The following is a 25,895-nucleotide window of genomic DNA, read 5'->3' as shown; positions in this document are numbered from 1 at the left end:
AAAATAAAGGACGGGATCTGCCTTAATTTAATTTAAAAAATTACAGCCACAGACTTCTCTAAGGAATCCCTGCCCCCTAAGTGCTGTTCTGAGAGCTTTAACAGAGGCCAGGGAGGGATCTGACCATCTGCAAGCCATCCCCCCAAACTGGTCAGTCTTGGCTTGGACTCAGTTATCTCAGAGGCCTTTTCCAATCTGATTGATTCTGATTTTGGCTCTGATTCAGCTGCAAGTTCTTTTCCCCCCACCATCATCAGCCCCTTCTACTAAGCCCAAATTACAACCCCTCTTACAGCCCTCCTCACCTTCAAGCCTTCAGCTCCCAGCACACATTTTCTTCCCCAGCCCTGGAGGGATTTCTCTTGCATGAGCTCCCAGCTCTCTGTTGCTCCTCTTCTCCCCCAGGAAAAGTTCCCTCTGGGTGTCCCCATCCATCCCAGCAGGGACAGGGCCCACCCACAACACACACGGGGAAGATGCCTCTACCCCAGGCCAGACAGAGGTTTAATCTGCATTTGCCCTCTCTCCATCCTGGCAGGATTTAGGATAGTTGGGAATGCAGGCTGGGAAGTGTTTTAGGACACTTGGATCAGCTGGGCTGTTCTGGAGGAGGTACCTGGGTGACAGGTGAGTGGGTGCTCCCAGCCAAAAGGGGTTTTTACACACCAAGCCCCCCAAACCCTCACCCTGCCACCACAAAACGACTCTGGACACCCTGTCGACATAAGATACCCTTTATTAAACTCTTAAAATCCAAAACATGCTCAAAGCAAAATCATAAGCAGCAATCTGGTTTCCTTCCTTAAATCCCTGACACGTGGGTCGCTGGGACACGGGGCTGCCACCTCCCACCCCACGCTGCCCTGGCAGCTCCTGCCTGCCCCTTACCCCTTCTGGGTGGCCGAGGACAGCACGGATGTCACTCCTGGCCAGATCCCGTCTCTCCTGTGCCACCCAGAGGATGGATCCTTTGCTCACAGGCAGGCAGCAGCACTGCTCGGCCTGCAGCCTGTGCCAGGGGGCCAGGCCAGCTGTCCTTGTCCCCTCTGAAACCACGAGGTTGGGCTTTGGTAGACGAGGTGCCCCTGGAGCACCAGCCCGATTTTCTCTCCCTTGCCCAAGCTGGAGACTTAGGGAAGGGATGGCTGCCGTGGTTTCCTCAGCTCAGCACGATGGTGAACCTCCAAAGCTTTCCCTGCTGTGGCTCCTTGGGGCTGGGACACCCAGCACGTCCCCAGACGGGCCACAAGGCTCGTCCCCAGCACTTCAGCCCTCCCTGCTCTCTGCAGCTCCCACCTGGCATGCCACAGGATGGTGTTTTGGAGCTGTCACCCCTCACATCCAGCACCCAGCCCCGGGTTCCCAGGGAGGAATTTGGGAGCTGTTGAGCTTAGAGGAGACACAGCCAGCCCAGAGGAGAGAGCAGTGGGATGGCAGGCTCCAAACCCACCTCTGGCAGGACCCACACAGAGCAAGGTGAGAAAACACCCCCAGCCCCCAAAAGGGCTTCATCCCTCTCCAGGAGCCACAGCCACCACCAGCACAGTGGGGATGGCACTGGGAACCTGCTCCCCACCCAGCCCTCCAGGGACACTGCAGTGCAGGGACATCTCTGTGCTAAGGTGGCTCTGAAACCACCTTTGCAGCTGTGTCCTGCAAAGAGGAGGAGGTGGCCTCGGCTGCCACAGCCGTGTGACAAAACCAGCAGGGAAAAGGGAGGCTCAGCTTCCCACCCTGGGCTGCCCCAAACAGCCCCAGAGCCTGCTAGATTGGGATGCAGGGTCTGATGCTGCTCCAAGTGATTCCTGACTGTCCCTGATGCTCTCTGGAGTGGAGCCTGGCTCTGCCAGTGACCCACCAGACCCCAAATTTGTGGCTTTACCCCTCCTGCTTTACCATCCTTGTGTGCCTGCCCTTGGAGCAACATCCACTTATGCTGTCAGCCCAGTGCTGGCCACAGGGATGGGATGGAGATGGGGGCAGCTCCCCCACCCTCACCCACCCCTTGCTACAACGTGCTATGGGCAGGGCAGGGCGGGTGGCATGGGGTGACACTTTTGGCACTTGTTCCAGGGAGAGGGCGCAGCCCCGAGCTCACAGCAGGGCGGAAGACAGAGGATAAATTGTCAGTGCCCCAGGGCTGGTGACCGGGCTGGGGGTGGTACCAGGCCTCCTGCCCAGCCCTGCCACCCTGCCCCATGCCCTGGAAGCAGCAGCCAGGCCCAGTGCTGCCCAGGAGAGCAGAGCAGGGGGAGCCAAGGGGGCACCATTGCTGCCAGTGCATTAATGGGGACATCCTGTGGCAGGGGGACAGTGCACGGGCCAGCAAACTTGGGGGGTGGGGGCAGCCCCCCGTGAAAGTCAGCAGCTCATGCACCGAGGATGCCAATCCCAAATCCCAGCACTCCTCCTAGAACCCACACCCCCAACATCATCCCCCCAATGTCCCCACCCACCCACATCCCAGAACCCCCTCGGTGAGGTGTCCCTGTCCCATCTGCTCCACACTTTGGAGGAGAGGAGCCTGGGGGTGTAAGGTGACCAGGGGGGCAGGAGGGGACCCCAGCCCATCCCATTGGGGCTGGAGAACGGGAAGGTGCTTGTGGGGAGCTCCAAAGTAACATGGCTTTCAGCCCCCACAGAAAAGTCGAGGTTACCATATTTTCTTTTGAAAATCAGTCCTGGTACAGCTGAGGGGTGGTGCTGACGATGCCCACGGTGCCCAGACAGCAGGGTCCCTGTGGGTGGGCAGGGGTCTGTGCCCTCACACGGGCAGGGTGGCCGCTGCCTGCTCCGGGTCCCGGGGGCCAGGGGGGCAGCAGGGCCAGGTCTGCTGCAGCCCCACGTTGTTGTTGGCTGCCTCTGGGCCTGGGGGGAGAAAAATGGGGGTTAGGGGCTCCCAAAGGCCACTGGTGCACTGGGCTCATTTTTCCACGGGGGGTGCGATTTATTCTCCCAAAGGAACCCACCTCCCCATCCCCATGTTGGGTTTTGGCTGCAGTGAAGGCTGGGGGGTGCCTGCACTTACCTCTCCAGGCTGGGGAGCCCCTTAAACCCCCAGGAGTGCTGAGGGCCAAACGGGAAGCACAGCACAGCCACCACTGGGTTTAAATAACCCCCATGAAGGGGGCCACCCATGGGGCTGCAGGTCAGGCACCAGGGGATGTCCCCCTGGCCTGGGCAGTGAGGGGGCCACCAGCAATGGGTGACAAGGCAGCGCCAACCCCCCGGGGGCACGGGGCACGAGGCAGGTGCAGCTCTGGGGGGCCCATGGGCTCACCTATTCCTCAATGTTAATGGGGCAGGAGTCCGGCACGGCGGCTGCGTGGCAGGAGAGACCAGAAGGCACATGGTGAAGGCAGGAGCAGCAGGGACACGGGGACATGCACACGAGCGAGCAGAGAGGGGGGCCTGGGGGTCTCATGGCCTGTGAACGGGTCCAGGAGGGGGCAGGGGAGCTGCCACCAGGCACGGGGTGAGGGGTCCCCATGCGTGGAGCCTCCCGGGATTCGTGCCAAGGGGAACCGAGGGCTGGCATGCTTGTGGGTCCCCCCGTGCCTCCTCTGCAGCTCCCAGGTCAGGCAGCACCCTTCAGCTGGGGCAGGGGGATGGCAGAGCTCGGCCTGTGGCTTGTGTCCCACCACCAAACCCATCAGAGGCTGCGTGGTGCCCTTAGGAAGGGGGTGCACCCCTGAGGCAGCTTGGCTGTGCCCTCCAGCGAGGCCAAGCCCCGTGCCCAGGGCAGCTCTGAGCTGGAAGGACTGTGTGAGGGCACGCCAAGGCCAAGGGCTGAGGCTTTCTCAGAGGGGGAGCAACAAAATCCTGCTGCCTGCTGATTTATGGGAGGTGACAGCTGCCATTTCGAGTGGCTTTTCATGGCGAGCTCAGGCTGGAGAGCGAGGCACGTTAAGTCTGCAGATCCCGGAGGGAATGGATAATTAAACAGGACCACACGTACACACGCACACGGAAATCCCATTAAGAGCTTGATGTTGCCTAAGTCACTGCAGTGCTCCAGTGCAGAGGCCCAGCTGTGCTCAGAGCACCCTTGAGAGGCTGCTGAGGAGCAGGGCTGGGGCAGCAGGACATGGTCTGGCCCTGGAGCAGGGTCTCAGCCCTGTGCCCACCCACCTCCCACCCCCTGTGCTGCTGGAGGGGTCTCCCCTGCTGCCAGACCTGCCTTGGGCAGACCAAAATCCATCCAAATCCATCCTGGTGGAACCCAAATCCATCCTGGTGTAACCCAGCTCCCCAAATCCATCCTGGTGAAACTCAGCTCCCCAAATCCATCCTGGTGTAACCCAGCTCCCCAAATCCATCCTGGTGAAACCCAGCTCCCAAATCCATCCTAGTGGAACTCAGCTCTCAAATCCATCCTGGTGAAACCCAGCTCCCAAATCCATCCTGGTGAAACCCAAATCCATCCTGGTAAAACCCAGCTCCCCAAATCCATCCTGGTGGAACCCAAATCCATCCTGGTGAAACCCAGCTCCCCAAATCCATCCTGGCGGAACCCAAATCCATCCTGGTGAAACCCAACCGGCTCACCCAGCCCGAGCTCCCCAAATCCATCCTGGTGAAACCCAGCTCCCCAAATCCATCCTGGTGGAACCCAAATCCATCCTGGTGAAATCCAACCGGCTCACCCAGCCCACTGCTCACAGCTCGGAGCATCTGTGGCTTTAAAGCATCAGGAGCCCTCAGGGGATTTCAGGTTTTCTACAGCAGCTCCCCAGCGCCCCCAGCTCGGTGCCAGCCTTTCTGGCAGATGTCTTTCCCCAGTTTCTCTTTCCAAAGCTGTTTCTCCATGCTGCCCCTGGCAGAGGCTGTGGCCAGAGGATGCTCTGAACCCTGGGGACAGCCCCTGCAACTCCTGCTCTGCAGGATCCGCACGAGGACATGGATCTGTAGGTTTTAGTTAAACCTCATGTCCTAAAATCCCTGGGATGGGGACTTTTGCCTCCTCACAAAGCTCTTTCCCACCAGATTGAAATCTGCAGAGATTTCGAAAGAAGCTTTGAGGAACCACATCCTGCACCTTCATCCATTGCAGAGAGGACAAAAACATCATTATCAAATGGCACCAGCCTGGAGACTGTCCAAGAGACTTGATGGACTTGGAGATGTAGACTCTTGAACACCACAGATCTCAAGGGCCAGGATGCCACTGCCTTCCCTGCAATCACTGAGAGGGGTTGCCACGGACTGGGTACAAGCCCTGAGAGATTTGATGAACAATACAGCCAAAACAAAACCACAAAATATGGAACACCCCCAGTCTGTCTCACCATGAGCCTAAAGGACTGTAAATTTAAAGACACAATACTGATCCTAACTCCTTATGTACAGAAGCTGACTGCTCTAGAGGGCTTAAGGGTGCCCAGCATACCCTCCACAACTGCTCCAAAAACTTCCCCAAAACCTATAAAATCAACTCTGAACATTTCAAGGTCAGATTGGTTGAACAACAAATACTGTTTAATCCTAGTCCTTAAAGAGATGCAGACCAATGTTTCTGCTATCAGACCAAAATGTTCATCTTTTACAGGTACCTCCTCTGCTGGGTGGTTTTCCTGGTAAACCAGAGGCTGTTACCTCACACATCTAACTGATATATTGGGAACTGGAATAGGAGTATTGAACAATATTAGTCTTGAAACTCTGACTGATCAACTGGGTGCAACCATTAATAATTTGAACACTACAGATCAACCCTGAAGGTCTTCCTTATCTGCTCTTAGAAACACACAGTGATCAGCTTCAAATATCAAAAATATCCACATGTTAATGACCAACTGGCTGATGTCTGGAAATTGCTCAGAGCAGCGTCTTCAGCACTCAGCTCAGTTGTGGTTACACTCCTCCACCTCTGGGATAATCACTGAATGGGAAAAGGGACTTTTATTCATTGAAATTTGAAAGAGATTTAAACTCTGATGATCTTCAATCAAATTTTCTTATGTCCCCATCACTAGTAAGGTCACAGCAATACAGAGAGCTTCTGTGTGTACCAAGCACCAAATCCTTGTGGTAGGAATGGGATTAGATCCACTGGAGCACTGAGCATGGGCTTTTAGCAATCATACACGTGCATGGCAAACCACTGATGTACATTGTTGTGTGGTGAGAGAATGACAGGGGTTTATATGTGAAAGCAATATTCTGATACCCTAAGCTGTGTGTTTGGACACAGAACTGTGTCTATCATTGCAAAATGTCTCCTGATAATGACCCTGAATCCATCCCAGTGTCCATAGGATAAGGGAGCGTGTCTAAGAACCCCTTGTGACAATTTAACAGTGGGTGACACAAAGACACAGCTTTGTGGCCACTTGAATCCGTGTATTTGTAACTTCACCTATAGAGCAGGGTGTGACTTCAGCTACTCCCTACCAAAAACTGCACCAAAACTTATGTTAGATGTGTTATACGACATTTTGTCTACAACCCCTACTGGAATGGGTTGTTAAAAACTGGTTGAAAACCACTGGAACATCCTGATCTACACAAACTGGTACAAGAGCTCACAAAGGAAAGTCAGAAAACAATGATCACTGTCCATTATTATGTGGGGAAAATGCCTTGTATCCTACAGCGAGTGAAAAGGGATGGAGAACATCATGTCTGCCATCTCCAGGGGACCACGGGCAGCCCCAAAGCTCCCACTCTGCCCCACCTCAGCCCTCTGCTTTTCCCCACAGAGGCTGAGGCTGGATCACCCCTCTCATGCAGCACAGCTCGTGCTGAGGGCAGCTGTGGTGGCCAAAGGATGGAGAGGGCATCCTTGGCTGGGCTCAGCCCAGGGAGCAGCTCCTGTGCCCAGCCCAGGCAGGGGACAAGGCCAGTGCACACCTCACAGCAGAGCAAGAATTTGACCCCGTGCTGGAGCCATCTGGGCTGCAAAGCTCCCCCTTCCTCATCCTCCCCCCAGCACAACCAAGAGGGATGCAGTCACGGATGGTTTTGGCTGCTGCCACAGCCAAGGGATGCTTTGCCAGGCCCTCCAGCAAAGCAGAGGTGCTGCTGGGACACCCCCAGCTCCCTCCCCAGCCCCCCAGGCCAGCAGGACTCAGCCAGCTGCTGACAGAGGGTGATGGAGAGGACACAGGGCTTTTGTGGCAGGTGCCTGTTCCTCCCCAAGAGCCTCAACCGTGTTTCTCCAGCACAGAAACCACCAGGAACAGGCAAGGCAGCAGGAGAGGAGGTTTTCCCAAAGGAGCAGAGGAGAAGAAAGGATTTCACCTCCCTCCAGTGGGTTTCACTGGCTCTCCAGCACCTGCTGCAGGTCTGGGACCTGCCACAAAGTCAGCTGAAGGGGCAAGGCACAGGCAGAGTTGCTTTCAGCTTGTCCACAAATGTATTGAGTGAGACCCCATGGAGGGCACTGGTTTGGCTTTTTGGCTCGTTTCCCCACACACAGGCTGAGGAAGCAGAGCCTGCAGGGCTGGGCAGGGTCCCCAGCCCACTGCCCCCTTCCACAGCGGGGCCAGGGGTGTTCAATACATTTGTCACCTTTGGGCAACTCTGGGCAGGGAAGGGGCACAAGCGTGGGTGGAGGAAACCGTGTTGGCACAGAGCGAACATGAACTTTCACGCAGACGGAGGAGCCTGGGGGGAAGGAAGAAAAAAAAGGATGGAGAGAGGCTGGGAGGCTGGGAAGAAAAAAAAGGATGGAGAGAGGCTGGGAGGAAAAAAAGGTGGAAGGAGGGTGGGGGAGAAAGCATGAAGAAATGGGAAAGACAGATGAAAGTTGGGGCTCTGTAGAATGATGACCTGATGGACACACCCCATCTCCCTGGCCTTGGAGGGAGGACAAGGCAGGCACTGCTGCTGTACAGCTGGACTGCCTGTGGATCACACCCCAGCACAAAATACTGCTGTGCCCACCACAGCCTGTGCCAGGCCACAGCTGTGCCACATAACCACCTTCCTGAGGAGGACTGGTGCCTCCTGGGGTGCCAGCAGCCCCCTGGCCAAGAGAAATAAAATGCCAGCAAAGCAAGTCTGCAGCTGCCTGGGGACATCCCAGTCTGGCCAAGCCACCCTGACCTAGAGGTGGTGACATGGCTGGTGCTCAGCCCCACAGAGGGACGGATGGAGGGGTGCAGTGAGCACAGCCTGGCGGGCATGGTGGGAATGATGGTGATGGGAGAGGAGGGATGGATGCAAAGGGCTGGGGGGATGCAGGGAAGAGTGGAACTGTCCCCCCCACCCCAAGTTCATGTTCAGCAGACGGCCACTCACCAGGTAAGCAGGCCTCAGAGCACAGTTTATTGTCCAGCGCTCTCACGTGTGCGATGCCCATGTCATTGTTATTGTCACACCTCAGACCGAGGAAAGCTCCTGTCCTCGGGCCTGGAAGGGAGTTAAGGCAGTTAACGCCGCGGCCGCGCTGGGGCTCGACGTCGCCTTTTAGACTGGGGGGTGGCATTGCTGGGGCTTTTCCTCTCCCCTCCCCAGCCTCTTCCGAAACAAAAAGATGACACAGAGACGATGCATCGGGGTGAAGAGTGGACAATAAGGCCTGGGCAGGGCCCCAGCTGCTCCTCTCCTCGCACCGGCCGCATCGCAGGGCAGCGGAACAGCGACGATGCGGCCGTGGGTGTGAGCATGAACCTGCCCAGGGTTCTGCCAAACCTTCCCTCGGGCACAGCCAGGCTGTGGTGGCACCCATCACCTCCTGCAGGAGCCTCTCCGGCACCAGCGGTGCGGTGAGAGCTGCGTGGATGCCAGGAAGAGGCAGTAGCTGGATGCGTGGGGCAAAAGAAGCCGTAGCCAAGCTTTTGCAGGGGGGATGGAGGCTTTTGGGGATGAGGGAGGTAACTCTGCTTCTTAGCATTGCTTCTGCAAGAGATCAGCCCCCAGGTTCTAACCCGCATCCATCGGATGCAGGTGATTGAACCTCAGGAGGGATGTTCTCAAATGTGCCAGTGGCCCTGCTGAGAACAGGGGCAGGACTGTGTCCTAAGGAGAAAGGCCATCCTGCTCCCAGAGCTGTGGGGATGCCCACGGATGTCCGTCACAGCCCCTGGTTGCTCCTATTTGTTATACTCGAGTCTCCCCATCAGCACAAGCCTCTCTGCAGGTCAGAGGCCACGATTTGGGGATGGGTGTTCCATGGGTGTTCCTGCTTTCCAGCTTGGCCGAGCATCCGGGTGGGATGGGGAAATAGTTTTGTTGTATTTTTGCTAAAAAGAGACTTGGAAATGTGGGAGGAGGCACATCGTGGAGCTCCCTGTTGCCCAAAAGCAGTTCAGGGCAGTTGGTGGCCAATGGCATGGAGGCGACCACCTCTTTCCTTGGCTGTCTGAGCCCAAGGGAGGAGCCCTCGATGTGCGTGTGTTGACTTGCAAAAGCACATTGAGGACAGGCCAAAGAAAGTGAGGAAAGCATCCCAGTGGGAACAGCTCTGCAGCCCCTTCCTATGGGAATCAGCCCAGACACTGATTTCTACAGGGGAGAGTCTCAGAGATTTGAGAAAAGACCTTGGCGAGGGAATAAACACACAGAGAGAGAACCCTCCTTCCCATCTGGCTCCTTGGAAAAACCACTGGGTCCTGCTCCATGGCAAAGCCAGCCATGGCCTGCTCCCTGTCCCACATGGAGCTCTCTGGGTCCCTGTGGCTGGCTGGCTCCCCCACCCCGTGGTGTTCAGCCCCCCGTGGGTGTCCCTGCTGTCACAGATGTGACTCCAGTGCCCGCAGGGTCCTCCAGGGCTCTCCCTGATGGCAGTGGGGGAGCTGGGGACAGCACAGCACCTCCCACTCACAGTGGCAGTGAGCTGAAAGCGAGGGGACAACAAGGACCCAGGGCCTTTTACCGTCTTCCTGCGTGGGAGAGGCGTCCTCGTCCTCCAGCACATCGTTGCCCTGTGGCACAGGCGAGAGGCAGCCAGTGTTAGCCCGGGGCTGTGCCAGGGGCTGCTCCCAGGTCCCCTTGGGGCAACATCCCTGGGGATTCCATGGGTCAGGACTGTCGGTGGGGCACAGCCCCACTGCCCCATCCATCCCCAGGGCAGCCCTCAGGGACAGGGATGCGTGGGCAGCGTGTGCCCCAGCCCAGCCCTGGTGCCAGCTGCCCAGCTCCCCCCTTCATGGGCACAGCTGGGATCCCCCCACGGTGCTGGGTGACACCACAGCTCCCAGTATGGGCAGAGCAGTGCCAGGTGACACCACAGCTCCCAGTATGGGCACAGGGGTGCCAGGTGACACCACAGCTCCCAGCATGGGCACAGCTGGGATCCCCCCACGGTGCCAGGTGACACCACAGCTCCCAGCTCCCCGTGGGATGGTTTTGGTTACCTCGGCATCGCGCTCCTCAGCAGAGATGCTGACAAAATTCAGATCCGGGGACTCCACGGGTGTTGACTGCAGGAGGAAGGTGGGAAAGATGGAAGGAAAACAGAAAGACAAGTCTGGTGCCAGTGGTTTTGGAGGAGGATTTACATCCCATGGGGAAGCTGCCCAGCCTGGACTCCACCAACAACCCCCAGTCCCCACCTCTCCATCAGAGGCTGTGGCGCTTGCGGCCGCGGGCGAGGGGAGCATGTCCCCCTCCTCTTCCTCCTCCTCCTCCTCTTCCTCCTCCGTGCCAGGGGCGATGTAGGAGCCAGACATGGAGGACACGGTGTCGGTGCTGAGCTGGGAGTGCTGGCTCTGGGAGGAGGCCATGGACATGACGGACTGAGCCAGGCTGCTGCTCACGGGCTCTGGGGGAGAGCAGGGGCTGAGGGGCTGCTCCACGCTGGGAGTCATGGCCCAGCACCCACTAATGGAAGAGGGGCTAATGAGGAGGAGTGGGGTGCAGAGGAAGGACTGGCTGCACACCAAGGAGATGTGATGGGTGCAAAGCTGCCAGCAGCAGGTCCCCAAGGCTCACAGCCCCCCGTTTCTGGGTCTACAGGGTGACAAAACAGGCAGGATCAGTGCCCCTGTGATTCCCATCTCCAGGTGTACAGGTGACAAAGCAGAGGTGAGCTCTGGGGCTCCATCCAATGTCCATGGCAGGGTAAGAAGGGGCCATGCCACCCCTCTGACTCCCCTCACAGTGTGACAGTCCTGAGATCACGGTGCCACTCTCCTGCCCTGCCAGTGCCTGTGAGCCCCTCCAAGCTGTACCTTCTGGGGACGAGATGGTGGAGGACAGGGGTGTCCCAGTGCACGAGGACTGGTCGATGGCTCCTGATGATGACAGGGTGAGGTTTTCACTCTCTGGGGTTGCACCACATTCCTGGAAGAGGAATCCACAGGGTGGAAGGGGGGAATATTCAGCATGGATGGGCCATCTCCTCCAGGTATTCTTATGGATGGAGGAAGAACCAGGAGGGGCAACCCCAGCCTGTCTCTCTGGTCCCAAGCCTCCCCCAAACATGCTGGCCCCCCAGTGCCTCAACTCCTTACCAGCAGTAGGAGTTATACTCATTTTGGACAGTGCTCACCTCCTCATGCCGGGCTGGGGATCTCCTCCTGGCGACCCTCAGCTCTGACTCAGTGCACGACTTCTCATCCTCCTCTTCAGGCAGGATGGAGGAGTTCTGTGAGATGGACCTGGCCAGAGGGGCAAAGCAGAGGGTTTCACCCCTGCCCATGCCCCCCAGCCCCCCTGAGCACCCCCAGACTCCCGTAGCCACGCCAGGACTCACTTGGAGATGCTCTTCTTCATCCTGAGCGCCGGGGGGCCGCAGTCGGGCAGGCGCTCCAGGGGGGACAGTCCCCTCAGGGGGGGCAGGGGGCCATCGCTGCCGTAGGAGGGCAGGGTCCCCACGCCCGGGGGGTCCCCCAGGGCCCGCAGGGGCAGCGCAGCTGGTGACGGTGTCAGTGGCCCGTTGAGGGCCTCCAGCAGTGACACCACCTCGTACCCCGGCGGGATGTTCTCCGAGGACTGCGGAGAGGATCGTGGGGTCAGGATCCTCCCTGGGACATTCTGCTGATCCCCTCACTCCCAGTGGGATCAGAACGCCCCAGGAAGAAGCTCAAACCTAGAGAATGGACACCCTGCCAGAATCCTTTTTTCTCTTTTTTTTTTTGTAATATCAACCCTGCATTTTTTGCGAGATGAATTTGCAATAAATAAATAAACAAACCCTGTTCTTCAGAGACACAGGGATCCCCAGACCTCCCCCTCCATGGTGGAGAGGCCAGGGTCCCACCTTCAGCCAGGCACTGACCGAGTGCTCCTCGGAGTCGGAGGTCTGCGAGGCGATGATGGGGTTGAAGCTGCTGGGCGAGAGCGGGCCCAGCTTTTTCCTCATGGCTCGGATTTGAAGCAAGGCTCGGAAAGCTGGGGAAGAAAGGGAGGGGTGAAAACCAGGCGTTGAAAGGAGACCTGTCAAAAAATGACACCCTGATTCCCAAAAGGGGCATCCCCAGTGGGGCTGGAGGGACTGCAGAGCTGGAGGGTGGGAGATGCCAGCCCATTCCCAGAGATGCCAGCACATTCCTAGAGATGCCAGCCCGTTCCTAGACCAGAGATGCCAGCACATTCCCAGAGATGCCAGCCCGTTCCCAGGGACACCAGCCCGTTCCTAGAGATACCAGCCCATTCCTGGAAGTGCCAGCCCGTTCCCAGTGTCACCAGCCCGTTCCCAGAGATGCCAGCCTGTTCCCCGCGGGGCCAGCACATTCCCAGAGATGCCAGCCCGTTCCCCGCGGTGCCAGCCCGTTCCCCGCGGTGCCAGCCCGTTCCCCGCGGTGCCAGCCCGTTCCCCGCGGTGCCAGCCCGTTCCCCGCGGTGCCAGCCCGTTCCCCGCGGTGCCAGCCCGTTCCCCGCGGTGCCAGCCCGTTCCCCGCGGTGCCAGCCCGTTCCCCGCGGTGCCAGCCCGTTCCCCGCGGTGCCAGCCCGTTCCCCGCGGTGCCAGCCCGTTCCCCGCGGTGCCAGCCCTCCCGGGGCTCACGCAGCCTGCAGATGCCGTTCCCAGTGTCACCAGCCCGTTCCCAGAGATGCCAGCCTGTTCCCCGCGGTGCCAGCACATTCCCAGAGATGCCAGCCCGTTCCCAGTGACACCAGCCCGTTCCCAGGGTCACCAGCCCGTTCCCAGTGTCACCAGCCCGTTCCCAGTGATGCCAGCCCGTTCCCAGAGTCACCAGCTCGTTCCCAGTGTCACCAGCCCGTTCCCAGTGATGCCAGCCCGTTCCCAGAGTCACCAGCTCGTTCCCAGTGTCACCAGCCCGTTCCCAGTGATGCCAGCCCGTTCCCAGAGTCACCAGCTCGTTCCCAGTGTCACCAGCCCGTTCCCAGAGATGCCAGCCCGTTGCCCACGGTGCCAGCCCGTTCCCCGCAGGGCCAGCCCTCCCGGGGCTCACGCAGCCGGCAGATGGGGCAGTTGTTGGCCTGGTAGCGCAGGGTGTCGGCGCAGGTGTTGCAGAGGCAGAGGTGGCGGCAGGGCAGGATCAGCGTGTCCCGCACGTCCGACAGGCACACCACGCACTCGGCGCTGTTATCGCTCACCTCGTCCTCGGCCACCTGCCCCGGGGACAGAGGGACCTGCTCGGCTCGGGGGTCCCCAGCCCACCACAACACTGGCTGGGTGCTCAGAGAGAGCTCTGCCTGTGTCCTGCGGGTGAAATGCCCCCCTGGGATCTCATTCCTCTCCTCCAAGAGGTTGGGAGTGAGGCCAAAGGAAACAGACACCCAAACTTTCACCATAATTTTTACATGTTAGAGCAGAGCATAAGGCACATCCCATGCCTTGAGCCCCATGCTCCCCATCTAAGCCCTTCCCCAAGAAACCACAAAGGATGGGGGGAAAAGATCAGTCCTTCAGTTTTCTGCCTTCAGCAGCTTTGATGCCAACACAAAGTGTCCCCAGTCACCACCAGCTCCATGCTGTGCTGCAAACTCTTAACCTGAGCATGTTTCAGTGGCCAGAGCTGCGCTAGGGGAAGGGAAGAAGGGATGAGGGAACACCCCTGGGATGCAGGCAGGGGATGCAGGCACACACCTTGGAGTCCTGTGTGTTGTACTTGTTCTCAATCCCGTAGATCTCCTGCAGCAGGTAGCTCACACCATCCACCTGCAACCCCATGGCAAGGGGTGAGCAGCAGGGACACCTTACCTGAGCCACCAGGGCTCCCAGCCCCCTGCTTGGGCCAGTCCTCCTCCGCCCAGCACCCAGGGGTTCTCTCTGCATTGATAACCTTGAAATTGCACTCCCTGGGAGGCAGGGGCAAGGCTGGCAGAGCCTTGGGGGCTCCCCAAAACCCCTGAGTGCCTCCCCTGCTGGGTGTGCAGGGACACCTGCACCTCAGGGACACCTCAACACTCACCACTTGCTTCTGCTTGAGGGGCTTCACGCAGAAGGTGCCATCACTGTGCTGGAGAGGGGAAAGAGCACATGGATGAGCAGCCCTGGGCTGCTGTGCCAGGGCACCCACCCACCCTGCGGAGTCACTGCTCCCTCCCTGCTCCCAACATTCCCATTTTGCAGGAATTCTGGCTTTTCCTGATAGTCACACACACTGCAAAGCTGGAGAGTTGTTGGAGGAAGGAAGATGAAGTTGAGCCCAAATGCCTTAGAAGAGGGTGCTTAAAATGAGGGAATAGTCCCAGGATTTGAGGAGCAGCCCAAACCACCCCAGCCCAGCAGCACCATCCCCATCCCCAGGGATTCTCCAGGCTCTTGTACCTGGTGGGTGATGGAGGCAGGAGCAGGGGGATGGCCCCAGCTTGGCACTTACCTTCTCAAAGGTGGCCAGCAGCACGTGGCAGTGCCCACTGTGCTCTGCAAGACACAAAGGAGCACTCAGGGGACATGCAGGGGGACGGGCAGCGCCACAGCAGCAGTGAGGAAAAGCAGGAGGCTCTGCCCAGCTGGCATCACAACGCCAGCAAACTGGGAAAGGCCACCCCAGCAAGGAACCCCCTCCTCACCCTCTCCTTCATCCACCACTGCCTGCACCACCATGGGATACACCTCGCGGTCCAGGTCAAAGCCCAGCTGGAGAGAGACAGGGGAGGCTCGGTGAGATGGAGCAGCGCTGAGCCTTCATCCCGCCTCCATCAGGGAGGATGTCGGGCCGGGGGGACCCACCTCCTCCTCGCTCCACTCGGACGGGTCGATGGTGTGGGAGGGCACACAGAACTGCTGGCACACTCCCCGCTTGTAGTGCACCGTCTCGGACTGCAGGCTGTTGTCCCTGGGGGTGTAGCTGTCCCGTGGAGAGGGGACAGGGTCAGGGTGTCCCCACACCCCGCCTGCTCTCCCCAGAGATGCCAGGAAAATGGGATGGGGGGTGTGTGTGTCACTCCTCCCTCCCAGATGCCTCTTGAGGCAGAGGTAAGAAGTTCTAAAAAAGGCTAAAATAATCCACAGGGCAGCCAGCACAGCACAGGAGGGGACAGGGACAACTCCACAGCCAGCCTGGAGGGGTTTGGGGGGAAAATTATTTCCCCTGGTCTCCGTTTTGACCTGAAGGTAAAAAGAGGGAGCGGGATGTGACAGGGAGGGAGGTGGCAGAGGTTGGCAAGGACCTGGTGGTGGCACCTGGGGGAAACAAGGAACCCCCTGCTGAAACACCTCAGCTGTTCTCTGTCCTGAAGAGGAAAGATGCTCAGGGGGGAAGGCTCCATGTCCATCAGGCTGGGGGTGACACAGGCCAAGCTGGGGGGTGACCCAGGCCTGTCTGGGCCCCTCACCTCGCCACCCCGTTGAGGAATTCCTCAGTAGCCTGGTAGTAGATGGTGATGGCCACGCGGGCGTCCGTGTCGAAGGTGAACTCCACGTTGTAGTGCACCTTGGCTTTGCTCACTTCTTCCCCCGGGGTCTTCACCTCCTCCGAGCACCTGGGGAGCACAGAGAGTCCAGGAGATGGGCTTTGGGGTGCTCCAGGACTAATTCCCCAGGCACCAAAAGGGGCTCTGCCCTCCCTCAGGGGACACTGAGGCACAAGGTCACCCTGCAGGCTGGGAAGCGCCGCAGACAGATTTCATCCCTAATCCCACATCCCCCGGCCCTGCAGCAATCCCCAGCCTCCCTCCAGCAAAGCCTTTGGAAGCTGGGGGAGGAAGAAGGAGTGAAGCACTTCAAAGGCAGCACTAAGCTCCTCTAATCCTGCGGCAGGGCCCGTGCTGGATGTGCTGTGGGATGCAGAGGGGAGGGCAGCGCTCGTCCCCCCGTCCTGCGGAACGAGAGCACCCCGGAGCACCCAGGGGAGCAGGACTCACTTGACGAGGCGCAGGGTGTCCTTGCGGATATTGATTAAGCTCCTGAGGGTCTTGACGGGTTCCTGAGGAGGTGGAGCAGCATAAGGGAACTAGGACGAGAGAGACACCGGTGAAGGCAGACGCACGCAGCGACCCAAACCCAACACCTGCACGGGGAACTGGGGTGGCCTGGGCATCCTGCCAGCTCCTGCTGGCATTTGGGTACCAGGCAGCACGATGGCAGGGATGTCCCTCCACAAACAGCAAGCCCAGGGGCAGTTTCACTGGGGAGGGGACACACAGAGGGGGTGTCCCTTGGGCAGTGGGAAAGGGATGCAGGACCCACCTCCCCCTGTCCATCTCCATCTCCCAGGCAGGTTTAACTCCAGGAGGGATCAGCCTGACCAAGGCCCAGCTCGTTGGCAAGCTGCCACCATGTGCCAAGGGACAAGCCAGAGCCAGGAGGGTCTCAGTGCCATCAGGGATGGCAGATGGTCAAAGAGCCTCAACTGGAGAGGGAATAGTGTCCCACTGTCCCTCACCGAGGCACCCACTGCACCCCAGTACCCAGGGGACAAGAGTGAATTGCAGGTGGCACCTGGGGATGCCCTGCAGGGAGCCAGCTCAGCTGCCCACTTCCCATGTCCCGTGTCCCTGGTGCTCTCACGTGGGACAACCATCACCATCTGAACTGTCCTCAAAGCCATCACCACCTGAACTGTCCTCCAAGCCATCACCACCTTTGCTGTCCCCAAAGCCCTGCAGAGCAGGGATGGGACTGGGGACTCGTGCTGGGCTCAGAGGGACAGCAGGGACAGGCAGCTGCAGAACCCCTCAGAGCAGGCACAGCTCTGTCCCATCCCTGCTCCACCATCCCCAGCTCTGATGCCACAGCTGCCACTGAGGGCAGATTAAAGCCTAGGCTGGGCACAGCATGGCTGGTGGCATCAGAGGCTTGGGACATGAACTGCCAGCACTGTGAAACTGTGTCCCACTGCTCTCACCCTCTTCAGGAGGGGAAAAGGGCAGCAGAGTCATTAAACTGCTGTTAACGAACGTTTTTATGAGTCACTGAAGGTGCACCTGCAGAACTGAGCACCTGCAGAGTCACCCATTGCAGCTGGAGGGGAGAGAGTGAGAACACGCTCCAGGCTGGAGCTGAGCCCTGTCGTGACAGGTTGTGCCACTCGTGATACATCCCCTGCTGTTCAAACTATCAGTCATCCAAAATTGCTGCTTTGCACCTCACCCAGCCAAACCATACCCAAACCAGCCCTGGGAAAGCACCCAGGGGTGCACCCCCCTCCTGCTGCAGCAGCCAGGGGTGGGTGACAGAGGAGGGAAGGGGGTGACAGGGGCCGTGGGGCTGGGCAGGATGGGGAAGTGCCACAGGCAAATTGTGTTCTGCAGAAACCACTTTGGGCTCTTTCACTCCCACGTGTGAAAAGCACTTTTTGGGGGTGGTTGGATTTTCTTTTTAAATTAAATTTTACAAGCCAGATTTTGCATGTCAGAAAGGGGACGTTCAGAGGACGTTTTGCATCTCCTCACTTTCAATCAAGCTGAAACACAACAAAAAAAATGGTAACGGTTGTGGTGAAGTTAAGAATGTCATCCACGTGCCTACAGCAACATTTGGTGCAGACCAGCTTTTGCTGAAGTGAAATAAAAACCACCCTCTAAAGTCTGTCTTGGGGTTTTTCTACAAGCAAACTCCAGCAGCTTTGCGTGGGCAGGGAAACCCAGTGGCACATTTCAACAGCTCCTGGCTTCCCCTGTGCTCTGAGTGCCTCCAGCAGCTTCTCTGCTCCTCAGCCCCTGCATGGTGGCAGCAACTTAAACCTGCAACGCCCTTCCCAGCCCCTTGGGAACCTGTTCCCAGCTGGAAAATCCAGATTATCATGTGCACACGGAGGGGAGAGCCTGCACAGCCTCTGGCTGCCCTGCACATCCCTGTGGCAGCAGTGCTGTTCATAGCTGAGACAAAGTGCTCGGCTCACAGAGGACTTGGGACACAATTCTTCCAAGATCACCTGGCCTTTATCCCCAAGGAACCCAAAATTAATCCCCCACTAAAAAGCAGTGGCCATCTTTAATCCTTCCAGCCCAACCAGGGCTCTCACAGAGGGTCAGAAAGCAAAAGTATCACAGGCAAGAAGCATCAGGAGGCAGCACCACAGAGACCCAAGAGTTGCCTGGACCAGGCTTGGACCAGAACCAGCACAGATGCTCCCCAGCTCCTCCCTGAGCCCCCAAAACTGGCCTGACCCAGAAGTGCAGCCCCAGAACTGCCCCTGCTCCTGATCTTGGTCACAGCTCTGCAGCCCAGAGCCATCAGTAATTAAACCAGAGCAAGACAATTTAGCTCGTGAGGCTGTATTAATTCTCTCTGCTGTTTCCAAGCTGTTCCTTTGCCTTCCCTGCTGCTCTGCTGACATGGGAACTGCTCACTGGGCAGTTTAGAGGCTTTTACTGTAATCAAGAGGATTTCTCAACGCTCACTGCTGGAAGAGACCCTGAGTGCTGACGTCTCCCTTCCAGGGAAGCACAGAGGAGGGGGGGAAAGGCTCTGCCTTTGGCCACCCCGTGTTATGAGCTCTGTGGGTGCTCCTGACCTTGGCTCTGCCTGGATCCCTGCTCTGGCACAGCCCAGGGCTGGACATCTCCCTGCTGAAGGACCACGTGATGCTGCCAAAACACCACCAAAGCCAATTCCAAGGAGGAAACAGGAACTTTACTGGCAGCAGACAATGCTTGAGAGCTGGGCCAAAGCACCAGGCAATTTTATCTCGAGTTAACAGAAAAGCTTTGGTGGCTTTTAAGTCCTCACCCTGAATCTTTTGAACACTTAACCCCCCAAACTCCTCCAGCCAGTGCTGGTGAGTTGTCCCACGGATGAGAGGCACCCAGATGAGGGGGGACATCACTCCCAGGCTGTACACCTGTTCTGATTTCCTCCCTTTCCAAAGGCAGCAAGCACCAAAACCATCTCCAGGAGCCTGGAGTGTAGGGACCTCCCTCCAGCCAGGCTCCCTTGCGCCCTGAGACCAGCTGGAGCTGGCAGTACCAGCACTGCAAAACCCATCCATGCCCTCCCCAGCCCCAACCTACCCCCTCTCTTCTTATTTTTATTTTTATTTTATTTCTTCCCCTTCCTTGCTAGAGCTTGGGGAGCAATTTTATCTGTTCCTCTCCAAGCTGCTCTACCACCCTGAAGCACACCAGGGCTCTGTGTCATGTGCCCTCCTGTCTGGGATATGGCTCCTGGATGAGATGGGGGGAAAAGGGGAGAAATCTCTTGGAGAGGGGATGAGAAAGAAACTCGATTAAATCAGCCACCACTAATGGAGGATGGAAGACAGGCTGCAGCAGGAGCCCAGCCCTTGGATGAGCCACCAGAGAATGCACTCAGCCCAATGCAGGAGGGGACAGCCAGCAGCCTTGTCCTGCACCCCCCGTGTCACACAGCCCGTGTCACACCCCGTGTCACACCCCCCGTGTCACACACCCTGTGTCACACAGCCCATGTCACACCCCGTGTCACCCCCCCATGTCACACCCCCGTGTCACACAGCCCGTGTCACCCCCCGTGTCACCCCCCGGGCCGGCCGTGCCCCGCTGCCCGGTACCCACCACCACGGGCCGGTTGCCCAGGAAGTTGAGGTCGCTGTTCTCGCCGAACAGGTACCCCTCGGGCTGCGTGGAGTCGAACTTCTCGCCGCCCATGATGAAGTGGTTGGCAAAGTAACTCCCTGCAACCAGAGCACAGCAGGGCCTGAGCACGGGCACGGAGGTGGCCTTGTCCCCAGGGTCACCTTGGCTGAGCTGGCAGCTGAGAGCCCACACGCCCTGCCTGCCCTCCCCTCCTGCTGCATCCACCCAGCCATGGCAGCGCTGGCCCCGGGGCTGCTCCGTGCATTCAACACTGCCTGCTCCCCTTTTCCTCTCTGGGAAATCCCGGTGAGCCCCAGCGTGGCCTGAGCCACCCAAGGTCACCCTGACCTTCGGCCATCCCTGGCAGGGGTGGATGGACCCGTCCTGCCCCTGGGGCAGCAGAGCAGAGCTGATCCTGGCCATGAGCACCGGCTCATGCCCTCAGGGAGGCAGGAGAGGCACGGCCCGGGCTGCAGGGAGCCCCGGGGAGCCAGGCTGGCCCCCACATCCCCGGGGAGGGCAGCGTGGAGCCAGCACACAGCCCAGGGCTGCTCCTGCCCAGGGCCTGGTGGCACAGAGCTCGTGTGCCACCCAGGGCAGCGTGTCCCCAGCCTGGCTGCAGCTGCCACCAGCAAGGTGGGCAGAGCACAAGTGACCCGAGTTGTGTCAGTTCTCAGCCTGCAGCCTTCCCCAGGAAGGGCTCACCTGTGCAAGGCAGGATTTTGGGGTCCTGCAGACCCTCCAGGGGGTCAGCACCTGCCCTGCAGAGTGCTCCACATTGCCCTGATGGACGCTGGGCAATGACCAGGGTTCTTTCTTCCCTGACAGAGCCAAAACACCGGAATGTCCTGGAGCTGGGAGCAGCCCCCAGGTCAGGCACTCCCCCACCAGAGGAGAGTTTCCTCCCAGCCCAGCCAGGAGACAACGGGTGCCTGCTCCTTGTCTGAGAGCTGGGCTGTGTGGGGAGAGCAAGCTGTGGCACAGGAGCTGGCCAGGCAGGAGGGCTGGGACTTGAGGCAGGAAAAAAGGGAAAGGGAAAGGTGGACAGGGATGGGGCAGCAGCGAGGGGTGAGCAGAAGCACCAGGAGTCAGCCAGATATGGACACAGTGCCCTGCATCCTGACGGCCACAGGGACAGGGTTTAGCTTATAAAAACCCCAAACCCACCAGCACAGAGCCATCTGCACCCCCTGGGGACACCCCAAAAGCAAACATTTAGGGACCACAGATAAAGGAGCTTGAGCCTGGGCTGCAGCTCTGCTTGTGGGTACCGAGGTCAGAGCTTGCAATCAGCTTCCAACAGAGGCAGGGACTGGATCAGGCTTTAATACTGCACTGAAAGCCAAAAGGGAGCCCAAAGCCCAGGGGGAGGAGCAGGGGGGTCTGACTGGGCCAGGAGGGAGCAGTGGGGTCACAGAGCTGTGCCCAGGCCCCGTGGCTCAGGGATGCCCGGATGCAGCGAGCCCCTGAGCAAACGTCGACCATCAATTATTGATGCCTGCTGCTTTCAGGTCCCATTTTCCACGTACATAATTTATAGGCAGCTCGCCTGGAAGGACTCGGCCAGGTGGAAAAAAAAAAGCCTCAAGAGCAAAGTGCCTTCAGAGCTGCCTGCAACAGCACAGCCAGGGGAGAACGGGGCCATCCAGAGCTCTTCCTGACACCAACTCGCAGCAAGAGCAGGAGATGGCAAAAAAATTACATTTAAACATGGAGAAAAGGCACCCCAGCAGCGAGGAAAAGCTGGAAAATGGAGCACAGGCTCCCAGCTGCAGCTTAGTGCGTGCTGGGGGCTCCCACAGGATGGGCAGAGCAGGTGAGGAGCACGCTGCCATCACCCAGTGTCCCTGCCAGGGGTTGGGAGCATCCCTGGGTGCTGCAGGCTCCCAGAGGCTTCAACTCCCTCTTGACAGCAGGCAGAGCCAGCTCTGTGCTCCCTCCCAGGAAAGGTCCTCTTGCTATTAAACAGGAGGCTTGAGTCATGCCAGGCTTTTCCAGGGAAGCTCCAGCACAGGAGAGCCCAGGGCATCAGCAGGAGCTGTTGGTGACTGCCTGGACGTGGCTGGGGGCAGGGAAGCACCTTCCCAGCCACAGCCACCTGATTATGGGCTGCCTGTAAATCCAACGCCTGCTCCTGGGGAAGGAGAGCCTGTCAAGGACAGCCACATCTGGGAAGGGCTGCTGCAAAGGAGGAAAAAACCCCAACTGCCTGAGGCTCCCGGCAAAAAAAGAGTCTTTGTGCCCTGCACATCTGCTGGCACCAGCACACATCTGGCAGCAGCTGCCAGCTCGTTGCTCCCCAGGAGTGCCAGCGATGCCAGCTTGTCCAGCTGGCAGAGAAGGGCGAGGACCCTCGTGTGGCTCTGGCATGCAGAGACATGTCCTGCCCCGTGCCCCAGCCACTGCTGCCCCGCTGGGCTCTGGTGCTGCAGCCTCTGGCTCTGCAACGTCACAGCCTCGCTCTCCAAAGCTGCCAAACCAGAAAAGCTCATTCCCAGCTCATCCACACTCTCCTGGTGAGGGAAGCACCCGGTTTGCACAGCCTGCAGTCAGCCCAGACGGGTGGCATGGCATGGTGCTGGCACAGGGACACCCTGCGGCCACGGGTGCCAGCACAGGCTGCTGGGATGGGCTGGTTAAAGGCTCTGGGTGCTCCTGCCCCTGGGCAGCCCATTATTTAATTCCGTGCTCAAAGCGGGCAGCCGGAGCTGAGGCCAAACCCTGCCACAGCACTGCTGCGTCAGCCCTCGGCTGGCACGGCTCTGCCACCACCTGGGCTTGTGCCCCACGACTGGGGGTGCCACTGCTGCATTAATCCTGTGCTGCTGCCCCAGCCAGGGCCCTGCTCACAGCCCCGTGTGCCCCAGGGGAGCTCAGTGCCAGCCTCAGCTGGGGACTTGCCCCAAAAGCCATCCCAGGCAGGGGGCTCCATCTACAGCCCCCGCTGGCTCTTCCTCCCAGTGGCAGCCACAGAAGTAAATCTCAGCCTTTGTTTCAAAAATTGTGGTTTAACTAATCCCATTGGCAGCCTGTCTGGAGAGGATGGCATACCCAGGATAAACTGGGACCAGACACAGCTGCCCTATTTCCATGGCTGCACTGGCCACCCCGAGAGAGCCCACAGCCCAACAGCCAAAGCCACATCACAGAGAGAGGGAAATGCCCCAAGGCCCCATGAGAGTCCCCTCCAGGACCACATTTCCAGGCCAGTGGCTGTTTCCAGGTGGTGTTTGAGGTGAGGGAAGTGCTGCTGGCACAGCAGAATCAGCTCCGCTGCCCGGCACGTCCTCCCTCGGCTGCGCTGAAGGCAAATCCCACACGGATTAAAGGCAAACCAGCCATAATCTCCCAGGGCCACCAGCCTGCCCTTGTCCCCATGCAGATGGCTGTGTCACCTGGGCACCCTCTGCCCTTCTCCTGAGGACCCTGGGCAGCAGCAGGGCCATCCCCCCTGCTCTGCCCAGACCCCAGCAGTGGGACCAGGCCAGCTGAGGAGCCCCAGGCTCCCCCTGGGAGCTGGAGTTAGGCACCAGCCTGGTGGCCTCTGCAGCTGAGATGGGTTTGGAAGTGCTCAGCTGGATGCACTTGCACCCTCCATCCCTTTGTACCCAGATATTTCAAGATCCCCTAAATAAGAGAGGGTCCCAAGGGAAAACTTGTAATGCCTGGAGACACCGTCCCTACAAAGAGCGATCCCATGGATGGGCTGGCCCAGCCTCACCTGGCATCAAAGTGGCAGAGGCCTTAAAACCACACAAAAAGAGGAGCTGGGGGAGCCCTGCGGGAGGCCAGGCTGTCAAGGATCAGCCATCTCCAGCCAGCTGTGCAACCTATTTTAGATTAAAATTTAAAAAAAAAGGCAAGCACGGCTTTTCAGGACAAGCGCAGGGTTTGTGCTGGGCTGTAATTCTTGCTAAGGAGGTCTTTAGTTGTAATTAGTGAATAATTTGTCACACCGCTAACGATCCGAGCGTTTACCTTATCCTATTAACTACCAAAATAGTTACCTATTAATAATATTTAGTGCTGCAGGGATCCTGTGCCATCTCCTGGCAGGCACGCCCGGCGCTCCGGGGCATCACCCGCCGGTGCCCACCCAAGGGCTGGACCCCAGCCCCCCTCCCTCCCCCTCGGACACCCGCTCAGCCAGGAAAAAGGGAAAAGCGAGGCACAGAGGGGAGGGACGGATTTTCCAAGGTCACGCACAAGGTTTGAGACAGGGCCGGACTGGGGAGCGGGAGATGAGTCACCGGCAAACCCCGAGGCACGGAGAGCAGCCGGGAGGGTGAAGGATCCCCACGGCAGGGGCTGGGGTGCTGCGATGGGGCAGAGCCCTGGGGAGGAGGGATCCCCTCCAATCCCTCCCAGCCCAGCCTCCCTCATCCTCCCGGGAATTTAAACCCAGGATTTTCCCGAGCAGCCAGCACCGGAGTAACCGGCTATAAAAAGCAACTCCGGAGCCCGGTGCCGCAGACCACGGCTACAGAAATAATTATGACAATAATGTCATTAAAGTCGCGTCAACTCAGCCAAGTTTGGGAAGCGGGCTGGGCGGGCAGAGGGGCGCCCGGAGAGGGGGGACCCCCATCCCTCCCGCGCCCAGCTCACGCAGGGTGCCCCGCACCAGACCCAGATTTTTAGGGTGCCCCCCGTGCGTCAGCGTTTGCTTTGGGGTGCGCAGGGTCACCCCGCCCGGAGCAAGGTCGTGCCCGGTGCGTGCCCGACTCGCTCCCTTCTTTCCCTCCCCATCGGCGCCACCGGGACGCGAGACACCCCGGGGGCTCACCGGATTTCGGGGGGTATCTGTAGACGGAATTAGCGGGGATATCCACTTCCTCCACGCCTGCGTTCTGCCGGCTGGTCAGAGCCCCCATGGCCGGGCCGGGCTCAGCGGGCGGGGGGCGGCGGGGACTCCTCCCGCCCGGGAGCGGGGCCGGGGCCGGGAGCGGGACGGGCACCGCGGGGCTGCGACACTCGGGGCGGGGCCGGCACCGACCGGCACGCCCCGGCCCGCCCCGGCCCGGTCCGGCTCGCCGGTGAGGCGAGGGGACGGGATGCTGCCGGGATCGCCCTGCCCCGGTGTCCCCCACCCACACAGCGGTGCCACTTAGCTGTCCCCCCGCGGTGGCACACGCGTGCCCACAGTGCCACCCGCCTGCCGTGCCCCGTGCCACCCAGTTGCCTCCAGTACCGCTCAGTGGCCCTCCCCGCCACCATCCGCTACCCTCAGTGGCTTCTGGTCACCACGGCCCACCTTCCTCCCATCCTTGTCCCCAGCCCCACCGGGCAGCAATCCCAGCCCAGGGACCCCCAGGGGCACACTGGCCATGGTCCCTCTGTCCCTGTACCCCCTGTCGCCGGCGTGTCCCTGGGAGAAGGAGAAGCCCCCACTTTTCCCGACAGGTTACAGGGGAGGGATTTTGTGCAGCTGTTGGCACAGGGGTTGATTCCCCTCCAGCAGCTCTGGGGAGGGGCCGGGTTGGAGCCCCCTCCAGTGCCCATCCCACCATCCCTGCCCTCCCAGCCCCGCTGCCTCTGCAGGCAGAGCTGCCCGTGCGCTCCAGTGCGCCCCGACACCTTCCCCCAGTCCCCCAGAGTTGAATTGCTGGGAAGCACTGGTCACCTCCTCATTTCCCACTTGGAGCCGAGGAGGAAGGATGGACCCTCTGACCGCTCGCTTAAACCCGCCGGTGATTAATTAGTCCGGCAGCGCCAGTCAGTGGAGCATCACATGATTGTGATTTGAGTTGATAACACGAGTGCTATAAATACCGAACGGGAGATGTGCGGGGAGGCGGATCGGCTGCCCTGATGTCCTCGGCTGCTCAGCGGTGACGAGCAAAGGCCATCCCTGGGGCTCCCCCTTCATCCCCTCCCTGCAGAGGGACACACGGACCCCCCTCCCAGCTGCGGCCTGCCCACACAGCCCCAGAGGCAGCTGAGAAAAGCCAAAGAGCAGGTTTTGTACCTTGTTTGTCAGCCTGCCACTGTCGCACCGGGACCCCCATTCCCAGCAGTGACACCATGTCCGTGCTGCTGGATGTCACACCTGGGGTGGTGCCAGCGGGAGCCCCGGCTGAAGAGGAGCATTGAAGACTCCA

General features: G+C 59.4%; 1 protein-coding gene across 5 annotated transcripts; it reads right to left on the bottom strand.

Annotated features, from left to right (window-relative positions):
- Nucleotides 1–713: 713 nt before the first annotated feature.
- On the bottom strand, nt 714–24,774 carry RNF157 (ring finger protein 157). 5 transcript variants are annotated; one of them, XM_039716174.1, is made up of 21 exons: nt 24,581–24,756; nt 19,774–19,892; nt 16,162–16,250; nt 15,634–15,780; nt 15,029–15,146; nt 14,869–14,935; nt 14,676–14,719; nt 14,265–14,312; nt 13,940–14,011; nt 13,302–13,461; nt 12,167–12,279; nt 11,642–11,880; nt 11,438–11,546; nt 11,118–11,229; nt 10,500–10,708; nt 10,302–10,367; nt 9,821–9,869; nt 8,245–8,355; nt 7,513–7,608; nt 3,281–3,321; nt 714–2,868 (listed from the first exon to the last, which is right to left on the bottom strand). In XM_039716174.1, exons 1-20 carry the CDS (start codon nt 24,666–24,668, stop codon nt 3,281–3,283), a joined length of 2,097 nt encoding a protein of 698 aa, XP_039572108.1. In that variant the 5' UTR covers nt 24,669–24,756; the 3' UTR covers nt 714–2,868. The 5 variants fall into 5 exon arrangements, with proteins under 5 accessions (XP_039572108.1, XP_039572110.1, XP_039572111.1 ...); XM_039716176.1 differs by lacking the exon at nt 7,513–7,608; XM_039716177.1 differs by lacking the exon at nt 3,281–3,321 and having other exon boundaries at nt 719–2,868; nt 24,581–24,774.
- Between the last annotated feature and the right edge of the window lie 1,121 nt (nt 24,775–25,895).

The sequence above is a fragment of the Passer montanus genome, unplaced genomic scaffold (assembly GCF_014805655.1).
Source record: "Passer montanus isolate IOZ18808 unplaced genomic scaffold, ASM1480565v1 scaffold35, whole genome shotgun sequence".
NCBI lineage: Eukaryota > Metazoa > Chordata > Aves > Passeriformes > Passeridae > Passer > Passer montanus.
The sequence above is the reverse complement of the archived record's forward strand: the minus strand, read 5'-3'. Positions and strand labels throughout refer to the sequence as shown.